Genomic DNA, 22,899 nt, shown 5'->3' with positions numbered 1-22,899 from the left:
AACCACTCCTAGGTGAGTGGGAGCAGATGAAGGGAAACCATGGAGAATGAGTTGGGGGCAATTAGAGATGGTAAGTAGGACAAACAGGGATAAGTGAGATGAGGGTGGGTTGAGAGCATTCCACTAAAAAAATTTAGAATCTTAACATCGTTGGCATGAGGGAAAAAACAACATACAGCCATTGCTTCATTTCTGCTTTTGCAACAAAGAGATAAGTCATGTTTTAAATGGGCTTATCTTTTTGGCCACAGAAGACTATTGTTGCTAAAATAATAAGTCCTGCATACAATGTTCCCTTTCCTCTGCATATTTCTATTTTCAGTATTAGCTCCAGATCAGCCTTTCATGACCTTTTTAACATTGAGAAACCCCTGAAACCTTGTTCAGGCTTCATGAAACCCCAGAAGTTATGTCAACAGGTCGCACCCGCAGAATTCATATGTCATCAAAAGTGACATCACCCAAACACTCCAACTGGAAATGACATCACCAGGCCACTCCCACAGCACAGTAAGTGATAGCACAGAAATATTTTCAGATGATTTGTGAACATAACCATACTTGAATTCTGGGTTCGCTATCAGTTTGCTCTTCTTCACCAAAGGGAACCTGTACTAGGAGCCTGCAGAAACAGGGACAGGGCAGAGACAGGCTATTGTCCCTACTCCATCCAGTGCCAGAAACAGGGCAGGAGTAGGCCTATGCTGCTCCACCCCCCCCCCCTTTCATGCAGTTATTAAAATGAGAGTACTTGCCTCTTTAGTCTCCAGTTGCTACCATGTGTGGCATGCCTTGACAAGCAAGAATTTGTATATGGTCATTTATATGGTCATATCATTATAATTGTTTTAAATTAAAAATATATTAAACACTAGCAAGAAAGCCCATTGCAACTAGGAATGCAATGGGTGCTAGGACCCAAGGGACACCGGGAGGTGCAGATCTCTGTGTGTGTGTCTCTCTCTCCCTCTTCCTTGCGTGTCTCTAGGTGTGCCTCACAGCAGGAAGCATAGCAGGTAATTAGGGCTTGTTCTTAGGAGGGAAGCGGGACTGGTGTGCAGTTTGGGGCAGTTCTCTGTCTCTGTCTCTCTCTCCCTCCATCACAGCAGGGACGTCTCTCTCTGTGTCTCTCTCTCAGTGGCAGCAGAAGCCATAGCAGGAAATTAGGGCTCGTGCTTAGGCAGGAAGCAGGGCTGGTCAGCAGCTTGGGACAGCTCTCTCTGTGTCTCTCTCTGCCTCCCTCGCAGAAGGAGTGATAGGAGGGAATGAGGGCTCGTGTTTGGTCTGGCAGGGCTCTGTGTGTCTCTCTCTGTCACTGTCACATCTGAGAGGAACGTGGCTAGCATCTAGGGAGAGAGGGCGGGACTAGCAGGGGCAAGGCCCTATTCCAACTCAGACAGCCGGACACGTTCCACTCCCCAGGCTGTTTCACAAATATATAGAGGAACCATGGATAAAGATTAATTAACTCCCACACAATCAGTAAAACCCTTCCAGGTCTGTCACAAAACCCCTGGCTTTCACAAAACCCTGGTTGAGAAAGCCTGCTACAGACTAGTTGGAGCTAGGACTAATAATAATAATAATAATAATAATAATAATAATAATAATAATAATAATAATAATAAGAAGAAGAAGAAGAAGAAGAAGAAGAAGAAGAAGAAGAAGAAGAAGAAGAAGAAGAAGAAGAAGAAGAAGAAGAAGAAGAAGAAGAAGAAGAAGAAGAAGAAGAAGAAGAAGAAGAAGAAGAAGAAGAAGAAGAAGAAGAAGAAGAAGAAGAAGAAGAAGAAGAAGAAGAAGAAGAAGAAGAAGAAGAAGAAGAAGAAGAAGAAGAAGAAGAAGAGTTGATTCTTATATGACACTTTTATCTACCCGAAGGAGTCTCAAAGAGGCTTACAGTTGCCTTCCCTTTTCTCTCCCCACAACAGACACCCTGTGTGGCAGGGAGACTGAGAGAGCCCTGATAGTTCTGCTCAGTCAGAACAGCTTTATCAGTGCTTTGGCAAGCCCCAAGTCACCCAGCTGGTTGCATGTGGGGGAGCACGGAATCAAACCTGGCTCATCATACTCCTAACCACTACACCAAGCTGGTCATGCTAAGTAGAATGTTAATCCAGTTAACTTACCAGGTGCTTTGTATTTTTGAAAAGTGTCGCATACCAGTGGGAAGTATAGCAGTATAGGTGCCTTTGGATTGTCCGTCTCATTAAAGAGATAGCACTCCTTGAGGTGCTCCCGTTCTTCTTCACTCAGCACAGTTTTGGGGTATGGGATACCCTGCTTTGCGTAGTACTTTGCAGATAAGTCTAATGGCTACAACATCAAAACATAAGCAAAATCAGAACCCTGAGAGATAAGGAGACAGCTTTAATTTCATAAAGGCTATTATAATGGTAAAGATCTAAACACCGCCCGCGGCGCCATGGGCACCGTGGACTAAATAATTCGCTAAGGGCTTCTGGGGCGGGATCTGTCCGTGATGAGGAAGGGTCCGGATTGGACCCTTTCTCTGGACAGACAATCGGAGGGACAATCCCTCCGATTCCCAGCCCCAGCAACTGCGAGCCGTGTGCAGCGCGGCTCGCAGTTGCTCCCGGCCTGACGCGACGAGAGGCGCAAAGCGCCTCTCGCCGTGTCAGGCCGCCCCCTCAAACAGCCGCCGCCGCTGAGAGCCCACCCAGAGGACCGCCGCTGGGGGACACAAAGGTTAGTTCCTAGCACCCGCTGTATTCCTCATACAGCGGGCTATATTACTAGTTATATATAAATGGTAAACTGGGGAGGCCAGGTCTCCCACTTCAGTAAAGTATCTTCCACTCCTCAATTGGCTGTGACCACCACTGTTCTGCTGGACAATGGAAGGAAAACCCTGGGATAAATGAGGGTGATCAGCATCTCACAGACACCATGAGTAGTGATGTCATCGTATTGAATGACAATCTAGCATTTCCCCAAAACTCTATGGTTAAACCCCTACAAGCTGGCAAATCTATTCTTGTCAAATATATCTGATGGATAGAATGTTCTGTCTTAATACAGGAGGCTGGCCTAGTGTCTCAAGTGCTATGATTTTACGACAGATTCAGGTGGGAAGTCATGTTGGTTTGAAGAAGCAGAACAAAGTTTGAGTCCAGTGGCACCTTTACGAACAACAAAGTTTTATTCTAGATATAAGCTTTCAGGTGCATACACATTTCTTCAGGTTGTCACCAGTCTCAAATGATTTTATGAAACCCCTTCCTTATCAGTGTTTCATAAAATTATTGATAAGGACAGGGAGCCAGTAATAACAGCCTAGGCCCGAAAGCCAGTAATAACTGCCTAGAACCATATGGTAGAATTGTCCTGCTCCATTGTTTCACCCTGAATTCCAAGATTTTCCCAACACTTAGAGAAGTCTCTCTCTCTCTCTCTCTAGTAACCTGTCATCATCACCTGACCTCTGTAGTAATTACTCGATGGGAGTGTCAGGACTCCCTGCCTCAGTGTATCCTGCTGCCCAGAGCCTGGTAACTGAGGGGACAGTTTACTGCCTTGGGCTCCCCTGTCCTCCTGGTGCTCCTTTTAAAACAGCATGTCCAAGATAGTGGAGGTCTGTGTAGTATAGAGCAGCGGTCCCCAACCTTTCTGTGGTTGGGGACCGCCTCCGGGGGTGGGGGAGACCCGACGGCCCGGGCGGCGAGCACGCGCAGCAGCTGCGCACAAACATTCATGCGCAGTTGCCGCACATGCGCATTTACGCCAGCATGCACGTTTGCATGCAGCTGCCGCGCGTGCTCGGCACCCAGGCCGTTGACTCTCCCCCACCCCACTCCCTCTCGCGGCAAGAAGCTAGCCTCTCTTGAAGCGGCTGCTTCACTCGCAGCCTGGCGAGCTTCTTGCTGCAGGGGGGGGAGGCAGGTGCAGCTGCCAGCGGCCCGGTACCCCTGGTATAGAGAACCACTACCAGAATCAAAAGTTATAAAGTATTTATTTAAAAGAAAATATTTATAAGCATACTGTTAATACAGTACCCTGCCTGATGACATCAGGACAACTCCCAACTTCCTGGTTTTCTGAGTAAGATTTGTACATGGAAGTTTGTTTTGCTTCTATTATTTTTATTATTTGTTCCCAAAGAGGCTGTGGGTTTTTTCGTATGATTTTGATTTTGTATCATTATTGGTTTTTTATTATGATTTTCTATATGAATCAGGCAAAATTCAATAGGGCTGCATTACTCCCCTAGGATATCTTAGCCACCAAATATCAGACGGATTCAATGAAAGTCACCCATGCTTAATATTAGTCTATGGGAGAACTGATAACAAACAGTAACATCTAAATCAGTCTGAGGAATTGCCAATGGATTCACAGCCTGAAAAACAGGAGCAGTGGGGAGAGGCTGATTGACATAGCAGGTACAAGATTGATGGTACAAAGGTGCATGTCATCAGGGCAGACTGGATGCAGCAGCAGAACCTTGAGACAGATCATAGTATGTTACACTGCTTATTGCAGGAGCCTCCTTTTTTACTCCATCGTCTTCTACCTCTTTAAACCTCTTTTTGCCATTAAGGCAGGTTATGCCATGGGTAGTTTTCGTTGCCTCCAGCACCTTTGAGCCTGTGGGCACCTTTGAAATTCTGACATAGCAAATTAACTTCAGTCATTTAATGACATATTACTGTGGGAAAGAATCTCTCAGAAGAAATGGAGTAGGCTTCATAATCAATAAAAGAGTAGGAAAAGCAGTATTGGGATACAATGCCCAAAATGATCTCAGTTCGAATCCAAGGCAAACCATTCAACATCACAGTAATCGTCTATGCCCCAACCACTGCTGCTGAAGAGGATGAAGTTGACCAGTTCTATGAAACCCCACCACACCTTCTAGAACCAACACCCAAAATGATGTGCTTATCATCATGAGGGATTGGAATGCTAAAGTAGGAAGCCAAAAGATAACAGGGATAACAGGCAAGTTTGGCCTTGGAGTACAAAATGAAGAAGGGCACAGACTGGTACTACTTTACGTTTGGCTCCTCATATAACTGAAAAATCTTTTCTTGTTACAGTGGGCTTCCCTGGCCAGTCTTAGCTCACTCTCAGCTTTGGCCTTTCTGATGATTGATCTACAGTGCCTAGTAACCTGTAGGTACTCTTCTTTAGAGCTCTGACCTTCCCTCCATTTCCTGAACATTTCCCTTTTCCCCTTTTCTTTCTTAGTTCCTCTTGAAGTTCTCTGTTCATCCAAATAGGCTTCTTAGAGCTCCTGCAGTGTTTTCGTCTTTCTGGGATAGTCATTGATTGAGCATGCAATAGCTCTTGTTTGAGTAGTGCCCACCCTTCACATGCTCCCTTCCCTTCCAGCATTCTCGTCCATGGTATGACACTCATCATGTCTCTGAGTTTATTAAAGTTTGCCCTACGAAAATCCAACATCCGCATCTGGCTACAAGCTTCCTTGGCTCCCCATCTCAAAAGGAATTCTATGAGGACATGGTCACTTCTCCCTAGGGTCCCCACCTCCTTCACCTTATCCACCAACTCTTGTCAGTATTAAAATGATGATGATGATTTGCTTTGATGGAAAAAGGGATAATATTTGATACCAGCATGCAGGCAGGGTAGGGCAGTGTGCCCAGATAGGCTTTAGGAGGAAAGAAGAAAAAATATATAATGTGATTTTATACTAGACTGTGTGTGAGATTAACTTTATCTTGTGCTTGCAACAGTTCAGGCTGTTACACCAGTCAGACAAATCCCAATTTGTTTGTTTGTTTATTATATTTGTATACCTCCCCTCCCCTGAGGCTCAGGGCGGTTCACATGGAACATAAACTTTGTCTCTTCATAATTTGACATATAAATGGACTGTAACAATATAACAATAACAATAGCAACCATAATTAATTGTAATTCCCAAAGAACCATAGGTCCACAGCAGTTTCATCAATCAAAGTGCAGTTAAAAAGCAAAAGAATGGAATAATAGAGTTGGAGGAGGCCATCTACTCTATGAATGCTGAACTATGAAAAAAAAAATCCTGATATTTAGCCAATGCCATTCTACATGGTACCAGCTAGATTTGCTAGGACAGATGCAATATGCAATCACAGCAAGTCACACACTGAAGCATTTAATTAAGAAACTAATTAAACAGATAAGACTGAGGGGATTAAACAAAATTTGAGTTGCAAAGAGCCAGAAGAAGCAGGAAAAAGCAAAGCACTAAGGCAAGCCACAAATCCAATAACAAAACAGGGAGGAATGTGGGGGCAGAGGGGGAGAGCAAGTCACAAGCAAAAATTATAAGATGCTTCAGAAATGTTTGGATAACATAGTGCAGTGGTCCCCAACCTGCGGGCCGCGGCCCGGCGCCGGGCCGCAAAGGCCATGGCACCGGGCCGCGGCTCCCTCTCCCCGCCCCGCCCCCGCAGTAAAAAACTTCCCAGGCCGCAAGCTTGCGGCCCGGGAAGCTTCTTACTGCGGGAGGCGGGGAGAGGGAATCAGGGCCGGGCCGCGCCCGTGCGGGCCACGCCCGCTCGGCCCGATCCGCGGGCGCGGCTCGGGTGCGGCCCGATCCGCGGGCGCGGCGTGGGCGCGGCCCGATCCGCGGGCGTGACCCGCGCGGGCGCGGTCCGCGGGGGCGCGGCCCGATGCCCTGCCGGTCCCCAGCCTCGGAAAGGTTGGGGACCACTGACATAGTGCACACAAAAAGAAACTATAGCCAAGAGAACTAAGCTAAGAAAGAAAGAGTATAGAATAAATAATATAAAATCATAGAGTTTGCAGGGATCTCCAGGGGAATGTAGTCCAACCCTCTGAACAATGTAGGAACTCACAACTACCTGCCCACCCACGGTGACCCCAGTTTCATGCCCAAGTGATCCTTCCACCAAAATCTCCAGAAATCTCCAGAATCAAGCCTGGTCTGAAGGACATTCACCTACCAGCCCACAGTGGCAATTAGCAATTCCCTGGGTATGCAAGGAAGGGCCATAAGAGACAAACACTGGCATATCCCTTCCTGCCCACCCACTCACAATCTGCCCAAGTTCATAAAATTAGCATTTCTGCCAGATGACTATCTAGCCTCTGCTTAAAACTTCCAAAGAAGGAGAACTTACCAGCTCCCAAGGAAGCCTGCTCCACTGAGGAACCGCTCTAACTGTCAGCCTTTCAAGTATTTGAAGATGGTTATCATATCACCTATTAGTCACCTTCTCTCCAGGCAAAACAGACCAAGCTCCCTCAACCTTTCCTCATACGACTTGGGCAGACTCTGCATTGGGCTTTTTATCCCCCGTGACCCCAAATTTTAAAAACTCATCTACACCTTATTTGATTTCCATTTTGGTATTTAGCACTTTAAATTTTCCCTCTGCAACAACAGTGATTGACACTACCTTTTCCCATGATAGTCAGGAGTGGATATAACTAGCTACAATTAAGAAAACTGCTCTGAAAGCCCCAGTATTTCAAGTTTAGATATCTGCATTTTGCCGGATTAACTCCCTCTCTACCTTGAACACTTCCATAGCAAAGCAGTCTATCACTGATTGGTCAGGGTGTCAATTCCAAGTTTGCAGGAAAACTGTGGTTCCGGGTTGCCATTACCTCACAAGACTTATTTTACCCTCATTTATAAAGTGACTGTACTCCAAGCCCACACTTCTCTGTGCCAATATTTGCCTTTTGGATTGTCTTTCTCCACTCGTTCTCCCTGCCCCCCCCCCTCGGTCACTCATGAAAAGAAAAATAAACAAGCAACCTCATGCTCCATTCCCCCCTCTTCCACTTGCTTTGGCTGTAGGGGAGACAAACTGTAAGAAATAAACTCCCCTTCAGCCTTGTGTTCCTTCAGTGCCATTTGGAGCTTCTCTGTTCCCCTCCTCCCTCTTAGCTTCCCCAATCAATCAGGAAGGAGAAAGCAGCCACACAATTAAGTGTAGAAGTCAATGTCTGTTTCAATTTGGGAAAAACTAAGGCAGAAGACCCGGGTACAGATCAATCGGAATTCAGCAGAATCGACAATGAAAAAAAAAATGTAAGTGCAGAACCAGCTTTGGTTTCCAAACCCCTCACAATCTTCATAGAATAAAATATTATAGTCACTGTACCTTGCACATGAAGAAAACCACAAAGAATTTCTATCCCTCTGAAATCCCTGGAAAAAGGCAAGCTGCAGTATGTTCAGTCAGCTTTTATTTGATTTCAAGCCTCACACCATACACTTCAAGACTACCTCACACAAGTATATAATCATACTGGCCACAATCTGCAACCAGTCCAGAAAACCCAGAGGTGCTCTCCGTCTTTCTCACCCCTCCTCCTAAGAAACATAACTTGGTATGTCCTTGCTGAAAAAATTCAGTAGAGACAGAAGCAGTAATGAAAGCTCCTGAACAAAACAAAAGTAAATCATGGGTTTCTCCCAATTATAGGCTGTTCTGGTGTCATTTGCTACAACCACAGAACATCATAGTTTGGTCAGTAGTATTATTCATAACTAAAGAAATGCATATGTCTACTTGGAATCAGCAGTTCTTAATATTTAAGGTAGGGAAAGTAATAGATAAGCAAATATATATCAAGAAATTGCCAAAGGAGACAAAGAGTCTTCTTACCAATGTCTGTAATCCTCCACTATAATTCAAATGCAAAATAAGATCCACTTTTCTCTCTGGCCTCAGAAGAGGTGGACAGCTGGTGTTGACGAAGAAAGCTGCATCAACAAGTTCCAGATGGTCTGGGGTCTCACACAGTCGATTGGGAGAAGAATCTAGTACAGTATCTGAAAGGCAGTTTGTTTGTTTGTTTGTTTGTATTTACAGCACTAAAATTGTGGCATGTGACAATAGAAAAAAGCAAGAGAATGCAATTCAATGCTGCATTCTTAACATACTTTAACCCCCCGCCCCCGGTAGTACAGGCTTAATTACACCTTTATAGCATGTACTCTTCAACCGCTGTATAGGTATATGTGAGAGGCAGGTTCCTTGTATGTTTTCATTATTCAAGTCACCTCAACTTCATTTTTAAAATGAGGGGATTCTTCAAAGCAATGATGTCCCCAGGACTGGCCCAACCACTAGGCACCTGGGGCAGGCTTTCTCAATCAGGATTTTGTGAAATCCTAGAGTTTCTTGATGGCCCTGGAAGAGTTTTCCAAATGGGTGAAAGTTAATTATATATATATCAGGTGATATGACCATATATAGTCATGTTGATCCATCCATCCCCTCCCAAAATGGCCAATGATGGTCCTGGAAGGGGTGGGAAATGGAGGGGCCCCAGGTATGCATGTACACAGCTATGCTTCCCAATGTTATTCTGCATTTTTAGCACCATTTCTGGGGTTTCTCGAAGTCTGAAGAATGTTCCAAGGGTTGCTCAACAGTAAAAAAGTTGAGAAAAGCAGGCCTAGGATGGTAGATAACGCTTGTGAGAGCTTCTACCTGCCCCTGAGCACAAACAAGACAAACCAGATCAGAAAACCTCCAGAGCAATGGAAGGAGGAAGACTGGCCATGAAAGCTCCGAAATTCTTATCCTTTTGGCAGACATTTTTAGCTCCATCTCTATAATTGTTTGCACATTTTCTTCATAACCATAATAATAGTTCTAAAAGATGAGAACAAACTTAAACAGTCTACTCATAAGAATGTCTCATTATATTCAATGGGGCTTATTCCCAGAAATGTTTTCTTAGGGCTGCATCCCTTGAGATGTTCAGGGTACCAGAACTTGTGTACATAAGGAGGATGGTGTACCTTGTACATGGCTAGCACCACCTTGAAGGCTTCATCACCAACAATGGAAGGAGTGACTGATTAGCCTTTTTCTACCTTTTTTCTTTCCAAAATTTTATTGTGGTTCCACGCAAAAAATCTTAATAAAAATAGTTACACCCAACATGAAAACATAAATGCAAATACATACTAACTGAAAAACGAAACAAAACGTAGTTATAAAATATATCAGACTTCTTCCCTATCCCAGTCAAGTGAAGTAGTCAAACCTAGATCTGTGGTAAAAATTTATACCTATAACCTACTGCTACAATATTTTCTACCTTTTCACCATGAAACCATGGCTGAATTTTTTTTCAGGCTTTGAGGCATACTGGAAGTGACATCAGCTGCCCATGCCTCTCTGACACACACCCCAGGAGTGACATGTCACCAGAAGTGACATCACCCAGACACAACTGATCTGCATTGCAAGGGTTGCCACCTTCCAAGTGGGGCCTGCAACTCTCAAAGAACTGCAAACTGATCTGCAGCTATAATCCTGTATAGCAGTGGTCCCCAACTTTTTTATCACCGGGGACCAGTCAACGCTTGACAATTTTACTGAGGCCTGGGGGGGGTAGTCTTTTGCTGAGGGACATCGCCACCGCCTGAGCCCCTGCTCCACTTGCTTTCCCGCTGACACCCTGACTTCCCGCCGCCCGCTGGGGGGGCGCTGCCAGTAGCAGCTGCGCAGCCATGGTGGCCGGTGGAGATCACCAGAGGTAAGCCAGCGTCAGAGTGGCAGGGCAGCCCCCCGAGGCAGCAGCAAAGAAAGAAAGCAATCTAATTGGGAGATTCACACACACACACACACATGAATCCTGGTGAACTCTCGCCTCTTCAAAGAAGCTCTCACTTGTTTACTATGTATAAGGAATCGGTAATAAAAATAAAGTGCTTGTTAAATGAGAAGTTAGTTTAATTTTTGTGTGGTATTTTCTGTATTATTTACTTCTGCTGCCCCCCCCCCTCCAAGCCCTGGAGCCTATTGCCTGGCCCCTCTACCACCATCACCACCACCCCCTCACTCATTGAGCCCCAACCAATACAGATTGACTCAAAGTGAGAGAAGCCTCAGCTGGTAAAGGTTCAAATGTCCAGGGTCCCTCCACCCCCTCCAGGCCCATCACTTGCCACGTTGGGAGGGGGCAGGTTGACCTGCCCATATAAAGGCGAAATTCTTACTTTAAATTTTTATAATAATAATCATCATCATCATCCTCCTCCCCGTGCTGCAGCACACTTCAGAGAATCTCATGGCATAGGGGTGTGCCATGGCACACTGCTTGAGAATCCCTGGACCAGGGTAAAGAAGTAGATGTGAAGGAGGTAAAGGTTAAGTGGAGAAGGTGTGACTGGGTATGAAGGCTTGACTCAGGATTTTCTCTTAAATGTTCGTTATGGTGTTGTGTTGTGTACAATCTGCACATGGATGAAAATAATCAGAAATTTCCAAGTTTTAAAAAGAGATCCAGACAGGGCTGGTTTATTCATGTAACAAATGTATGGGCCCCATGCATCCATGGGCCTCATGTGGTACCTTCGCCCCTTGGATCAGGGCCATAGCAACTCTCCTCCCCCCTTTGCCCTCTTTAAGGACATTTGGAGTTATACCACTGTCCTCTGTAGGGGGACCTCTGCCCCCAGTATGGCTGCTCCCTCCACAATTGTACTCTGCTAGAGTCCCGCAATTCCTTAAACTGGCTCTGGTGCTACAGGCCATGTGAATCCTTAAACCACTCCTGGATCCAGATAAATGAAAGTTTCCTGAATTACCTTTCCAAGTACAAAAATCCTCATGCTCTAAATATTTGTTATTCATCTGCATGCCTTTCATGAAATTATGATAATTTGAAACCACGGGGCGCATCGTTACAACATCTCTAAGCGCTTTTGTAAGACTGCCACTAGGGATGAAGAGCCTTGTTGATCTCACATTTGGCCTCTTAGGAAGAGGAGGATAAGTATCTTCATCTGTGACATAGAAAAAGACAGCTTTAATTTCATTGGTCAGAATGCTCCTTTATATTAGAAAAGCAATATGAATTATGTTATGAACTAGCTTCAAAGCCCGTTCCTAGGAACGGGCCTTGAAAGGGCCCCCTCCCCTGGTCCCCGGCCAGGCAGCCTAAGTGGGCTTTGGGCCGCAGCTTGCAGACAGATCAAGTGGGGCGTGCGGGGGCTGGCCAGCTCATTAGCAGGGCCAGGACAGAGCTCCTTAGCAGGCAGTCAGCAGGCCGGGAGGCCCTTGTTAGTAAGCCCAGGCTACTAGGCCAGGAGGCCCTTGTTAGCAGGCCCTCCACCATGACCCTTTGCCCAGGGCCCTCTCCCCTTACCTGCTGCTGGCTTCAGGCACTGAGGTGCATCTGAGAGCAAAAGAGACTAGAGTCCATGGACAGAGGGCGGGAGCTGCAGGGGCAGGGCCAATCAGGGTCCAGCCAGCTTTGGTGGCTGCACCCTGATTGGCCCTATTCCAACTTGGACATTCAGACACATCCCACCCCCCACGCTGTTTCACAAATATATAGAAGAACCATGGATAAGAATCAGACTTTATGGAGTGCTTTAAAGACAAATGGTAAACCTTGTAATTATTCAACATCAAAATCAGCAACATTTTTTGAAAGGATACCAATCTGCTTGGTAATTTCTACACCCTTTTATTTGTAATACCAAATACATTAGTATTGAACATTACTTCCAGCAGTAGACTAACCGCTGTACAGAAATCAGAAGTGATTCATTTCAGGCCACAGACTTATATTCAATGCCTAACAGACTAGACTAAAACAGGAATATTCAATGCCTAATAGACTAGACTAAAACAGGAATTGGCATTAAGGAAAAGGAGAAGACATAGACTGCAGGAAGGACATTTCAGCAATAAGAATGGTGAGGGTGGCGTTCATTGTTTTTTCAAGTTTTCTGTTTTTGACAGAATAAATTGAAAGCAAATTGCCTCCAAAAGTCTCAATACATAGGAGTCTTTCTTTGAGTCATAAAAGGGAAAGCAATGTCCCAAAAATAACTGACCAATCTCGACCACTCTGTCTCTTGTCCACGTGTGCCAGAATTCCTCTGAACAATCTGATAAATATAAGGCATCCAGTACATTTTGGGCAAATATATTACTCCACGCGCCTAGGAAGTAGAGATAATTTTAAAAGATTAGTGTTATACAATTGTAGAGCCATGTTAAGCACAGTTTTATGTAACAATAAATATATTTTTGTTTATTATTTTGCTATTCATTCATTCATTCATTCATTCATTCATTCATTCATTCATTCATTCAATATACCGCCCCTCCCTGAAAGCTCAGGGCAGTTTACATAAAATGGGAACAGTACAATTAACTCAGTTTATACTGATGTGGTAACAATAACTGTGACAACAATATAGTGATAGTAATAAATACTGTAGAACAGTGGAATACTAGGTACATTGATTAACTCATACTGAGGCCCAGTGGTTTGGACAGATCTATAATGATGGTCGGAGGGAGGCTTGGGGGGCCGGTGGGAAGCCGTGGTTTGGATCGACCTCAACCAAATGGAGGAGCTCCCCTTTATAGGACCTGCAGAACTGTTCATGTTCCATCAGGGCCCTGATCTCCTCTGGGAGCTCATTCCACCCAGGATGGAGAAAGCTCTGGCCCTGGTTGAGGTCAAGCGGGCTTCTTTGGGGACAGGGACCAAGTTTGTTTCAATGTTTCTATACGGCCCCTTTATAACAAGTCCTCTCGTGACAAGACATCTCATGGCAAGGAGAATAAAACAGGATTCAAGGAGCCTCTTACAGGCAGGCAATGTATTTACCAGCATAAACTTCCATAAACCAAAAACTAAGTTTGGATTCATGAAAGCTAATCATGGAATACAATTCCATAGTCTCTGTGTTGTCCTTGAATTCCTGCTTTGTTTTGTTGGATTAGATATAACTGGGTGATACATTTTAAATTGAATATGTTTTTAAAATAGTAAGCAAACAATAGTTAAGAACTAACAATAAGTTCAAGATTCTTATACTGATAAATAACCACTGAGGTAAAATTTTTGTTTTGCTGTAAGATCTTTTAAAGCAGGGGTCCTCAACCCCCGGTCTGCGGCCCGGTACCAGGCCGCAAAGGCCATGGTACCGGGCCACCAGCAGCCGCGCCTTCCTCCCCCCCCCCACAGCGAGAGGGGGGAAGAAGCAGGCACGGCCGCCAGCACGCCAGCAACGCAAATGCGCATGTGCGGAGCTGCCGTGCATGCGTCTTTGCGCTCCCTGCTGGCAAAAACGCGCACGCGCGGCAGCTCTGCGCATGCGCGTTAGCGCCACCTAGTGGCGAAAACACGCATGCACGACAACTGCGCGTACGCGTTTGTGAGCGGCGGCGGCGGCCGGGCCACCGGCTCTCTCCAACCCTCGAAGGCAGTCCCCGACTACTAGAAGGTTGGGGACCGCTGTTTTAAAGGGTTGTCTTCAAATATTAAGGGCCTTAATTCTCCAAAGTGGAAATATTCTTTATTATTAAAGAAGGAAAGGACAGATATTTGTATTGCAATAAGTTGAAAAAAATAACAAAGCACCAACAAAGTAAGAATGGTTTAATATGATCTGGAAAATGTTAACATACTATGTATGTGTTCAAAGGCTGCCAAATGTTGGAGTGAACAAATTTCTATGAACAGCGGTTTATGTTTTTAATTTAATAGAAATTCAGATTCCGAGATAAAAGGTACACATATGTATTCTTTGATATACTATAATTGATGATATGTAATTAATTTGAAGAGCCTCTTGTGGCGCAGAGTGGTAAGACAGCAGACATGCAGTCTGAAAGCTCTGCCTGTGAGGCTGGGAGTTCGATCCCAGCAGCTGACTCAAGGTTGACTCAGCCTTCCATCCTTCCGAGGTCGGTTAAATGAGTACCCAGCTTCCTGGGGGGTAAATGGTAATGACTGGGGAAGGCACTGGCAAACCACCCCGTATTGAGTCTGCCATGAAAATGCTAGAGGGCATCACCCCAAGGGTCAGACATGACCCGGGGCTTGCACAGGGGATACCTTTACCTTTTTAATTAATTTGCAAAATGGATTTAGTTGTTGAAGCTTGTTATCAACTATTTTATACATATCTTCTTGCTGTATATGCATGTGTGTAAAGTGGCAGCCTGGATGGAAACATTATCAAGTTTCACGTCAGACTTATGAAAACTCCATATAAATATACATAAACTTTCATAACTTAGAAATGGAGTTATGATTAATTAAAGCTAATACTGAAATACATGTTAGAAGCCATTGGACTTCTGTTTTACTTTATATTACAGACTAACAGGGCAATCCTAAGCACACTTTTCTAAGCTTTGAAGGACTAATAAGGGTATCACTGCCATTCATCTAGAATTATGATCATGGCAGGAAGAACACGCCCATGCCCACTACCATTAAAATTCATGAAAGTTGAGGCTGTGAGAAAATTCTCCATACTATGCAGATGGTATTAATTCCACTTCAAAATGCAATACAAGTTGAAGAATTTAATTTTGAACGAGCTACCTTGCAAATAGCAGATTCGAGATTCTGGGATCTTCTTTATTAAATGACCCATGAAGAACTCACTTCCAAAATCTTCAGCCTGAACAAATGCTCCATATTTTGGGAATCCAACTTCATAGGGTGTGAACTCTACCCACTCTGCAGCCATATAACAAATATGTATCTAGCAAAAGTAACCATTCAAACAGTGGAGAAAATCATGGCAATAAACTTTACACATTCAACCTATTCATACTCAGCACAAGTTATATGCAACCATACTATGAGCCAGTTTGGTGTTGTGTGGTTACGGGGGCAGCCTCTAATAATCTGGAGAGCTGGGTTTGATTCCCCACTCCTCCTCCACATGCAGCCAGCTGGGTGACCTTAGGCCCATCACAGTTCTCAGACCTCTTTCAGCCTCACCTACCTCACAGGATGTCTCTTGTGGGCAGAGGAAGGAAAGGGGACTTTGAGACTCCTTTGAATAGTAAAAAGACCGTTTACACACTGGAGGTTTCATGCTGGGCTGCAGGCTGGAGTTTTAGTCGTGGCAGGTTGCCCCCCCCTCTTCCTGCACCCACACAAAGGAGCATTTGGCCCAGTGCACCTCATCTGCCCCCGATTTGTGCTCCTGCATGAGAGCTTGGGCCCAGTTTTAGGGTTTAAGTTTAAGTGCCCAGTGCATAAACAGTCAAAGTGAGGTTAAAAAAACCCAGCTCTTCTTCTCTATGAAACTATCCAAATATTTCTATGAGCCTATGACCCATTAAGGCCCCCTCATGGAATCCATCTACAATAGTGACCGTGTTATAACTGCTGTATGTGTCAACTATATGAATGAATATGGCTCATTCCTATTTGAATGGGAAATCTGTATCTCACTAGCAGCCTTTCCGTGATTGTTTTCGGAGTGGAATCCATCTTTGTAATTAGGGCGATGTATGTGGCAAACCACTATGTAAAGTTACATAGCAGCTCCTTTTCTCAGTTTCCTATTATCTTCACTTGAAGAAAAACTATTTCCTGCAAATTTCATGTGAGGCCCATAGTATGGAAGGCAATCCTAAAACAGACATTATATTCTCACAAAACAGATATCTGTCTCAGGGATAGTGGAAAGAGTACCCTAAAACTGAAACAACAACCGTTAGGAAATCAGAAGCCCTGGAACAAGCATCCATGGAATCAGAGACTCTGAGTGATGGTAGGAGCTATACATTCTTAGAGCCAGCTATAGCCAGTCACCAAAACCACAAAATCCTCCTTCTGGCTCTCTCTAAGAGTTGCAGCTGCTCACTCACACGCCCTCTAGTGGACATGGCTTCTGACAGCAGCATAAAAAGCTGCTGTGACTTCCTTGACTCTATCTGCTTATGCTAGAATAAGGTGGCCGTCTCTGAGGGGAGGACAAGAAAGTGGGCAAGCAGACAATGATGCTGAAAGTGGAAACTGTCTATTGCTGTATCGGTAGCTATTAAGAAAGCCCAGAAGATTTTAATGGCACAGATTCTATTTTGTTTAATTGAGTCAGGGATGAAAGAGAGACGGGGCATCTGTTCTGCACGCAGGAGGTTTAATTCCTGGTGTCTCTAGTTAGAAAGCATCAGGTAGCAGGGGATCTGAAAGGCCGCTGCTCGAGTGCTACTGCCAGTACTGACCTTTAAAATCAAGAGTGCTATAACTTTCTTTGACATTAAGAGCAAGGTAGATGGGGAGAGGGTTCTGACCCCGATTCACCGCCTGTTGTTGACTGGAGATTTTGTGGGCATTTGGCTGTTAAGAGAAAAAACAGTCAACAAAAGAGATTCAGAATTTCTTTTTACAAAGAGCTATTGTGTTAGGCTTGCAGCCATTTGGATTTTACTGTTAAAATGATCTGGATGAAATCAAATTGCCATTTTCATTCATATCCTCATTTGTATTCATTTTTAAATGTTTTATACGTGTCCTGCTGTTGGCTGTGCCTCCTCAGTCAAGAGTCACACCAAAAAAAACTGTTTCCGCCTCCCAGCAGCAGCAGCAGCAAATCTAACTTGCCTTCCCCTCAAAACCAAAGTGAAGTTTGAATTTGCACAAAAGGGAGCAGAGTGCTGATTCAATCTGGATCCAATCCAAGGCTAAATGTGAGTCTGAAATGCCTCTCCTTGTTTTTTGGGGGAAGAATTCATAATGTACGAACAAATTTATTTATGCTTACATTTCTTCTCCACCCTGTCTCATTATACCCATTGGGGAATCATTCAGGAGGGCAGGAGATGCTGCTTTTGCTCAAATTGCACCCTGGACAAAGTGCTACAAGCCACCCTACAAGCCACCCCCCAACTAGAAAGAACCAGGGAATCCTGGCAGAAAGGCAGGGCAATGTAGCAAGCCTAACACAACAACCTGAAAATCCAATCCAGTGTAAAACCAGAGAATATCTAAAACCAAATTGAATAGGAATGCTGTTGCAAGCCTTAAAAGTGTAAAATCAGAGAATCTGTGAGAATTTTCAACCTGAAAAATCAAAGCTAATGCCAAACTCAAGAATCCACTACAAACTGCAAACCTAACACAAACCAACTCACGCAAAGAACATAATGTTGCAATACAAAAAAAAGTCAACACAGCAAACCAAAAGAAGCCTGGGTAGACACAGTCACTGACACGGTGGGGGGGGGCACATGACGACAGTCCTGGGAGCCTTCAAAAACTGACTCCCAGTACTCACTCCTAATCCCAAAAATTTCTGGGATTTTTCAGGACCTATTTCTGGGTGTTCTGGACTATCCCAGATATCATCTGTAGACCCACATCCTCTCTCAGCCACAGGATCTTATAGTTAATTTAAAAACTTCATAATGGTATTTATACAAGAGTGATTTCACAGTAACTTGTCAGATATGATTTTGCACAATAGAGGAATACACAATGCTAGCACCAACATTATGCAATCTTTACATTTAAAACCATGCAATTTACTTTGCTTTCTGGAACAGAAATTGGATTATACCAAGCTCTTATTTCAAGATAATTTAAAGGTGAAGATTTAATACTTAATTATGGTAAATCAATGGCAATTATTTTCCTGTGCTGAGTATGCCCTAATAAAGTAAATCGGTCAGTGGGTGGTCAGATTTTGGAGAAGATACAGCAGTTCAAATACCTAGGGATCCTTTTTAGGTCTAGCTGAAGGTGAAAATATCACCATACATCACTGCTAATGAAGGCCACAACAAAATCTAATAGTATATCAGGATTTTGTTATAAGGAAGGGAAAATCATGCCCTTTTCACACTGGCTGTATTTCAAGCTAAAATAACTCCACTAGTAGCTATGCATTTAAATCAATAAACATTAACAATCACCATTTTCCCCATCCACTCCATTTGAAAAGTAGAAAATCATATTTTAAAGAATGAATTTACAGTACCTTATCACGAAGCATGGTTTCAATAATGAGTCCCCAGAGATCTGAAAACGTTATCTTGTAACCCTCTTGCTGCCTCTTACACATTTCTTTTTCATAGTATTTCAAGTTTTCTCCAGAAAAGCAGCACAATTTATTTTTTACAACATGTTCTCGAATTTCACTGATGCAACCTCCAATATCCTTGCTTGACCACTCTGGGTCATTATACAAATTTACCATAGTCCTAGGAAAACAGGTTTTTAAAAATGAATACTAATACAGACTATAAATTGGCTAATAACTTTGGTTGAATCATACCATTATGGTGGCAATTCAACAGAGAAGCAAACTAGATATGATTGTGGGAGATACATGAACAGATCCTCTGCTTTTTTAAGGAACTTTGTATTGTACAGGAAATCATTTGAATTGGGTCTGTGGCAAAGAGGATGCTCCCTAGTCCCCCCCCCCTCTTTTGTCATTTTGATGTCCTGAATCTCCACTCTGGGACTGCTATTTGCACTACACCAGGGAAACAGTCAAATACCTGTGGGAGAACTGACCTTGGGGAATGATTAAGACAATGAAAAGGACGAAAGGAAAAGAGTTACAACTCCTCTGGTCCCACATTATGGCCATGCACAGCTACAAACTGATTACAGGGGGATCTGTTCACAGATTTCCCACCATTCAGTCTCATTTGACCCATAGTGCAGTTTTTTTGTGTTTTTTTAACATTAGGAATAAGGGAGTACAGAAAAAGGAAAAAATAAAAAATGTTATACTGCATAACTACTTTCATCAAAGACAATAATATAATACATAATGTATAGGACAGAGAATATTTCCTCTTTTATCTACTGCATTATAGTTGTAAGGTATAACTTATAAAATACAATCGTTCTTATTTCTATTGTACAATTGTATTTGTCACAAGTTTCACACTTCATAACTAATCTATCTTGTGTTCTATTTCAATTCTGCTTTTACATTCCTATGCATTCTTATACATATAATCTCCATTGCATAATCCACTCTCTTCCCCCACATTGTAACTGTAACATAGTCAGGGTGTCAAGACATGAGTGGAAAGAAGGACAGACCAATTACAGAAAATTGTATTTCTCTTTCATGTCGTCTTTTTAAATGTCAAACAGTGACACATAGCAAAATGCCTGCACACTACGTTGCTTCCTCTTATGATTTAGTTCAGATGGCTTTCAAAGGATATCGGTACATTCATGGAGGCTAGATCTTATCAAGGGCTCGTAGCCATGATGAATAAAGACAACTTCAATGTCAACTGACAGTCAACCTCTGAATACAAGTGACGGAGAAGGACCACAGGAGACCTCCATGCCCTGCTTTGTAGACCTTTCAGGGGCTTTTGTTGGGCCACTTTGTGAACCAGGATGTGGGAGTAGTGCTTCACAGATCTGATCTAACATAGAATCATAGAGTTGGAAGGAGCCATACAGGCCCTCTAGTCCAACCCTCTGCTCAACGCAGGATCACCCCTAAGCATCCTCAAGCATCCAAGAAAAGTGTGCATCCAACCTTTGCTTGAAGACTGCCAGTGAGGGGGAGCTCACCACCTCCTTAGGCAGCCTATTCCACTGCTGAACTACTCTGACTGTGTCCCCCATCTACCTGCGGGACCGCTTGGTTGCTTATGCCCCCCGCAGAGCACTCCGCTCTGCGGGTATGAATTTACTGGTTGTCTCGGGCCCACGGGATGTTCGCCTGGCCTTGACCCGGGCCAGGGCCTTTTCAGTCCTGGCCCCAACCTGGTGGAATGAGCTCCCAGAAGAGCTAAGGGGATCTTAGCGGGATCTACCAGCTTTCCGCAGGGCCTGCAAGACGGAGCTCTTCCGTCAGGCATAGGGTTGAGGCCAGAGCAGCTCTCCCACTAAACCATCAGAGGATCCCCTCCAGTACTGAGATCTCTAACATCGAGATCATTGTTAGATCTATTGCATTGGCGCCACCCACTTCTGAATATTATTCTCCCCACCAGGCTGAACTTGGGGGGAAGTCGGGTAAATACGATCAGAATTGTGACCACCGCTGCTTATATGTTATATGTCAGTGGTCCCCAACCTTTTTATCACCAGGGACCACTCAACGCCGGGGACCACTCAACGCCTTTTACTGAGGCCCGGTGAGGGGGGGGTAGTTTACTCCTCTACTCTCAACCACTGCCCTAACGCTCTCTGATCACTATGGTAATGTTTAAACATCCCTTCAAAATAAGATACAGACACGCCACAACAATGAACATAAGGACAATGACAAATCAATGGGAACCCTGAGCTTGTTTCTCTGCAACGAGATAGTCCCATCTGGGAGTGATGGGAGACAATGACACCCAAAGTGTGTTGTAAAGGGCCGGGGGTGGGGGAGAAAGCGTCCTTCGGGGCCCACCTCCAATTAGTCAAAGGACCACATGTGGTCCGCGGCCCACAGGTTGGGGATCGCTATTATATGTGACTTGCTGATGTTAATTGGGGTTTTTATGGGGATTTTGTGTTTTAACTGTTTATGTTGTAAACCGCCCTGAGACCTATTTGGAGAAGGGCGGTCTAAAAATTAAATAATAATAATAATACTTTAAAAAATTATCCTGATATCTAGCCTATATCGTTGTACTTGTAGTTTAAACCCATTACTGCGTGTCCTTCCCTCTGCAGCCAATGGGAACAGCATCCTGCCCTCCTCCAAATGACAACCTTTCAAATACTTAAAGAGGGCTATCATGTCCCCTCTCAACCTCCTTTTCTCCAGGCTGAACATTCCCAAGTTCCTCAACCTATCTTCATAGGGCTTGGTCCTTTGGCCCCAGATCATCCTCGTCACTCTCCTCTGTACCCTTTCAATTTTATCTACGTCCTTCTTGAAGTGAGGCCTCCAGAACTGCACACAGTACTCCAGGTGTGGTCTGACCAGTGCTGTATACAATGGGACTATGACATCTTGTGATTTTGATGTGGTGCCCCTGTTGATACATGGCTGTTCCTGTGAATAGTTAGCAGATGATAACAAAATGTCCCACAGGTACAACCTAACAGTTATGTGCATGTCCTTCTTACCACGTGGTTCCAGATAAACCAGTAATATAAGAAATGCAGTCTAGGACATTCAGTTTCTGGAGAGCTCGTATACTGCCATACATAGCTGTCATAGATCTCACACCTCCCGCTGTTGTCATTGCGGCCACCACTGGAACCTGATCAGACAAGCAAAGACAGTCATAGTCAAGCCCAGTCATTCATACTTTGAAAGAAAAGGGGCATCTAAAGGATATACAACTCTGCTCAATATTTCATGCTTATTAAAAAGGACTGCTAAACATAAAACAGGATCACAAAGACAATTTAAAGTTTAAATGCATGCTAAAAGTGTTGTAAAAGGTAAAGGTAAAGGTATCCCCTGTGCAAGCACCGAGTCATGTCTGACCCTTGGGGTGACGCCCTCTAGCGTTTTCATGGCAGACAATACGGGGTGGTTTGCCAGTGCCTTCCCCAGTCATGATCGTTTACCCCCCAGCAAGCTGGGTACTCATTTTACCGACCTCGGAAGGATGGAAGGCTGAGTCAACCTTGAGCCGGCTGCTGGGATTGAACTCCCAGCCTTATGGGCAAAGCTTTCAGACGGCTGCCTTACCACTCTGCGCCACAAGAGGCTCTTAAAAGTGTTGTATTGAGCAGAAATTCTGTTGATTTCTGCTTTTTATTTTATCTGTTTGGCTCATATGGTATATTTAAGTAACTGTACAAAGTAGTGGATATAAAATAATTTAAAATTATAGCTTACAATGGGATAGATATTCGGTTGTTCCGGGGAGGTGATTACTCTGCCCCCCCCCCCAAAATGATCAGGTACTTAGTTTGAGATTCTGCTAGACTGCTTTGTCTGTAGATGAATAAGTGGTGAAGAACATTATTGACACCTTTTTACAGAGGTGTGTCTGGTCTGAGACCCCTCCCTGGAACAGATCCATCCCTGTGCTCACCCCCAAGAACTGCAGGATGAGTTCCTCCACCACCCCACCCACTGGCCGGTTGGCAACCACAGTGGGTTTTGCCTTGATGGCAACTCTGGAAGCATGGTAACAGGCCATTACAATGACAACAGCCCCTAAAGCTATCCTCGGGGTTCAAGAATTAAGGAGGCAGACAAGGAAACCAGCTTCACCAGTGGCC

The 22,899-nt window shown here is 44.2% G+C and overlaps 1 protein-coding gene across 3 annotated transcripts in view; it reads right to left on the bottom strand.

The window, feature by feature from the left end:
* The window catches only part of LOC143830354 (cytosolic phospholipase A2 epsilon-like), a 64,905-nt gene that overhangs the window by 2,919 nt on the left and 39,087 nt on the right, over positions 1–22,899 (bottom strand). For all 3 annotated transcript variants that reach the window (XM_077322770.1, XM_077322771.1, XM_077322772.1), the window contains 8 exons: positions 21,787–21,923; positions 18,719–18,941; positions 16,965–17,079; positions 15,325–15,462; positions 12,812–12,919; positions 11,555–11,752; positions 8,613–8,779; positions 2,127–2,313 (listed from right to left, as the gene is read on the bottom strand). In XM_077322770.1, the coding sequence (XP_077178885.1) occupies positions 2,127–2,313; positions 8,613–8,779; positions 11,555–11,752; positions 12,812–12,919; positions 15,325–15,462; positions 16,965–17,079; positions 18,719–18,941; positions 21,787–21,923 (1,273 nt within the window). The remainder of the gene's footprint in view (positions 1–2,126; positions 2,314–8,612; positions 8,780–11,554; positions 11,753–12,811; positions 12,920–15,324; positions 15,463–16,964; positions 17,080–18,718; positions 18,942–21,786; positions 21,924–22,899) is intronic.

The sequence above is a fragment of the Paroedura picta genome, chromosome 2 (assembly GCF_049243985.1).
Source record: "Paroedura picta isolate Pp20150507F chromosome 2, Ppicta_v3.0, whole genome shotgun sequence".
NCBI lineage: Eukaryota > Metazoa > Chordata > Lepidosauria > Squamata > Gekkonidae > Paroedura > Paroedura picta.
This window is presented reverse-complemented; position numbering and strand designations above follow the sequence as displayed.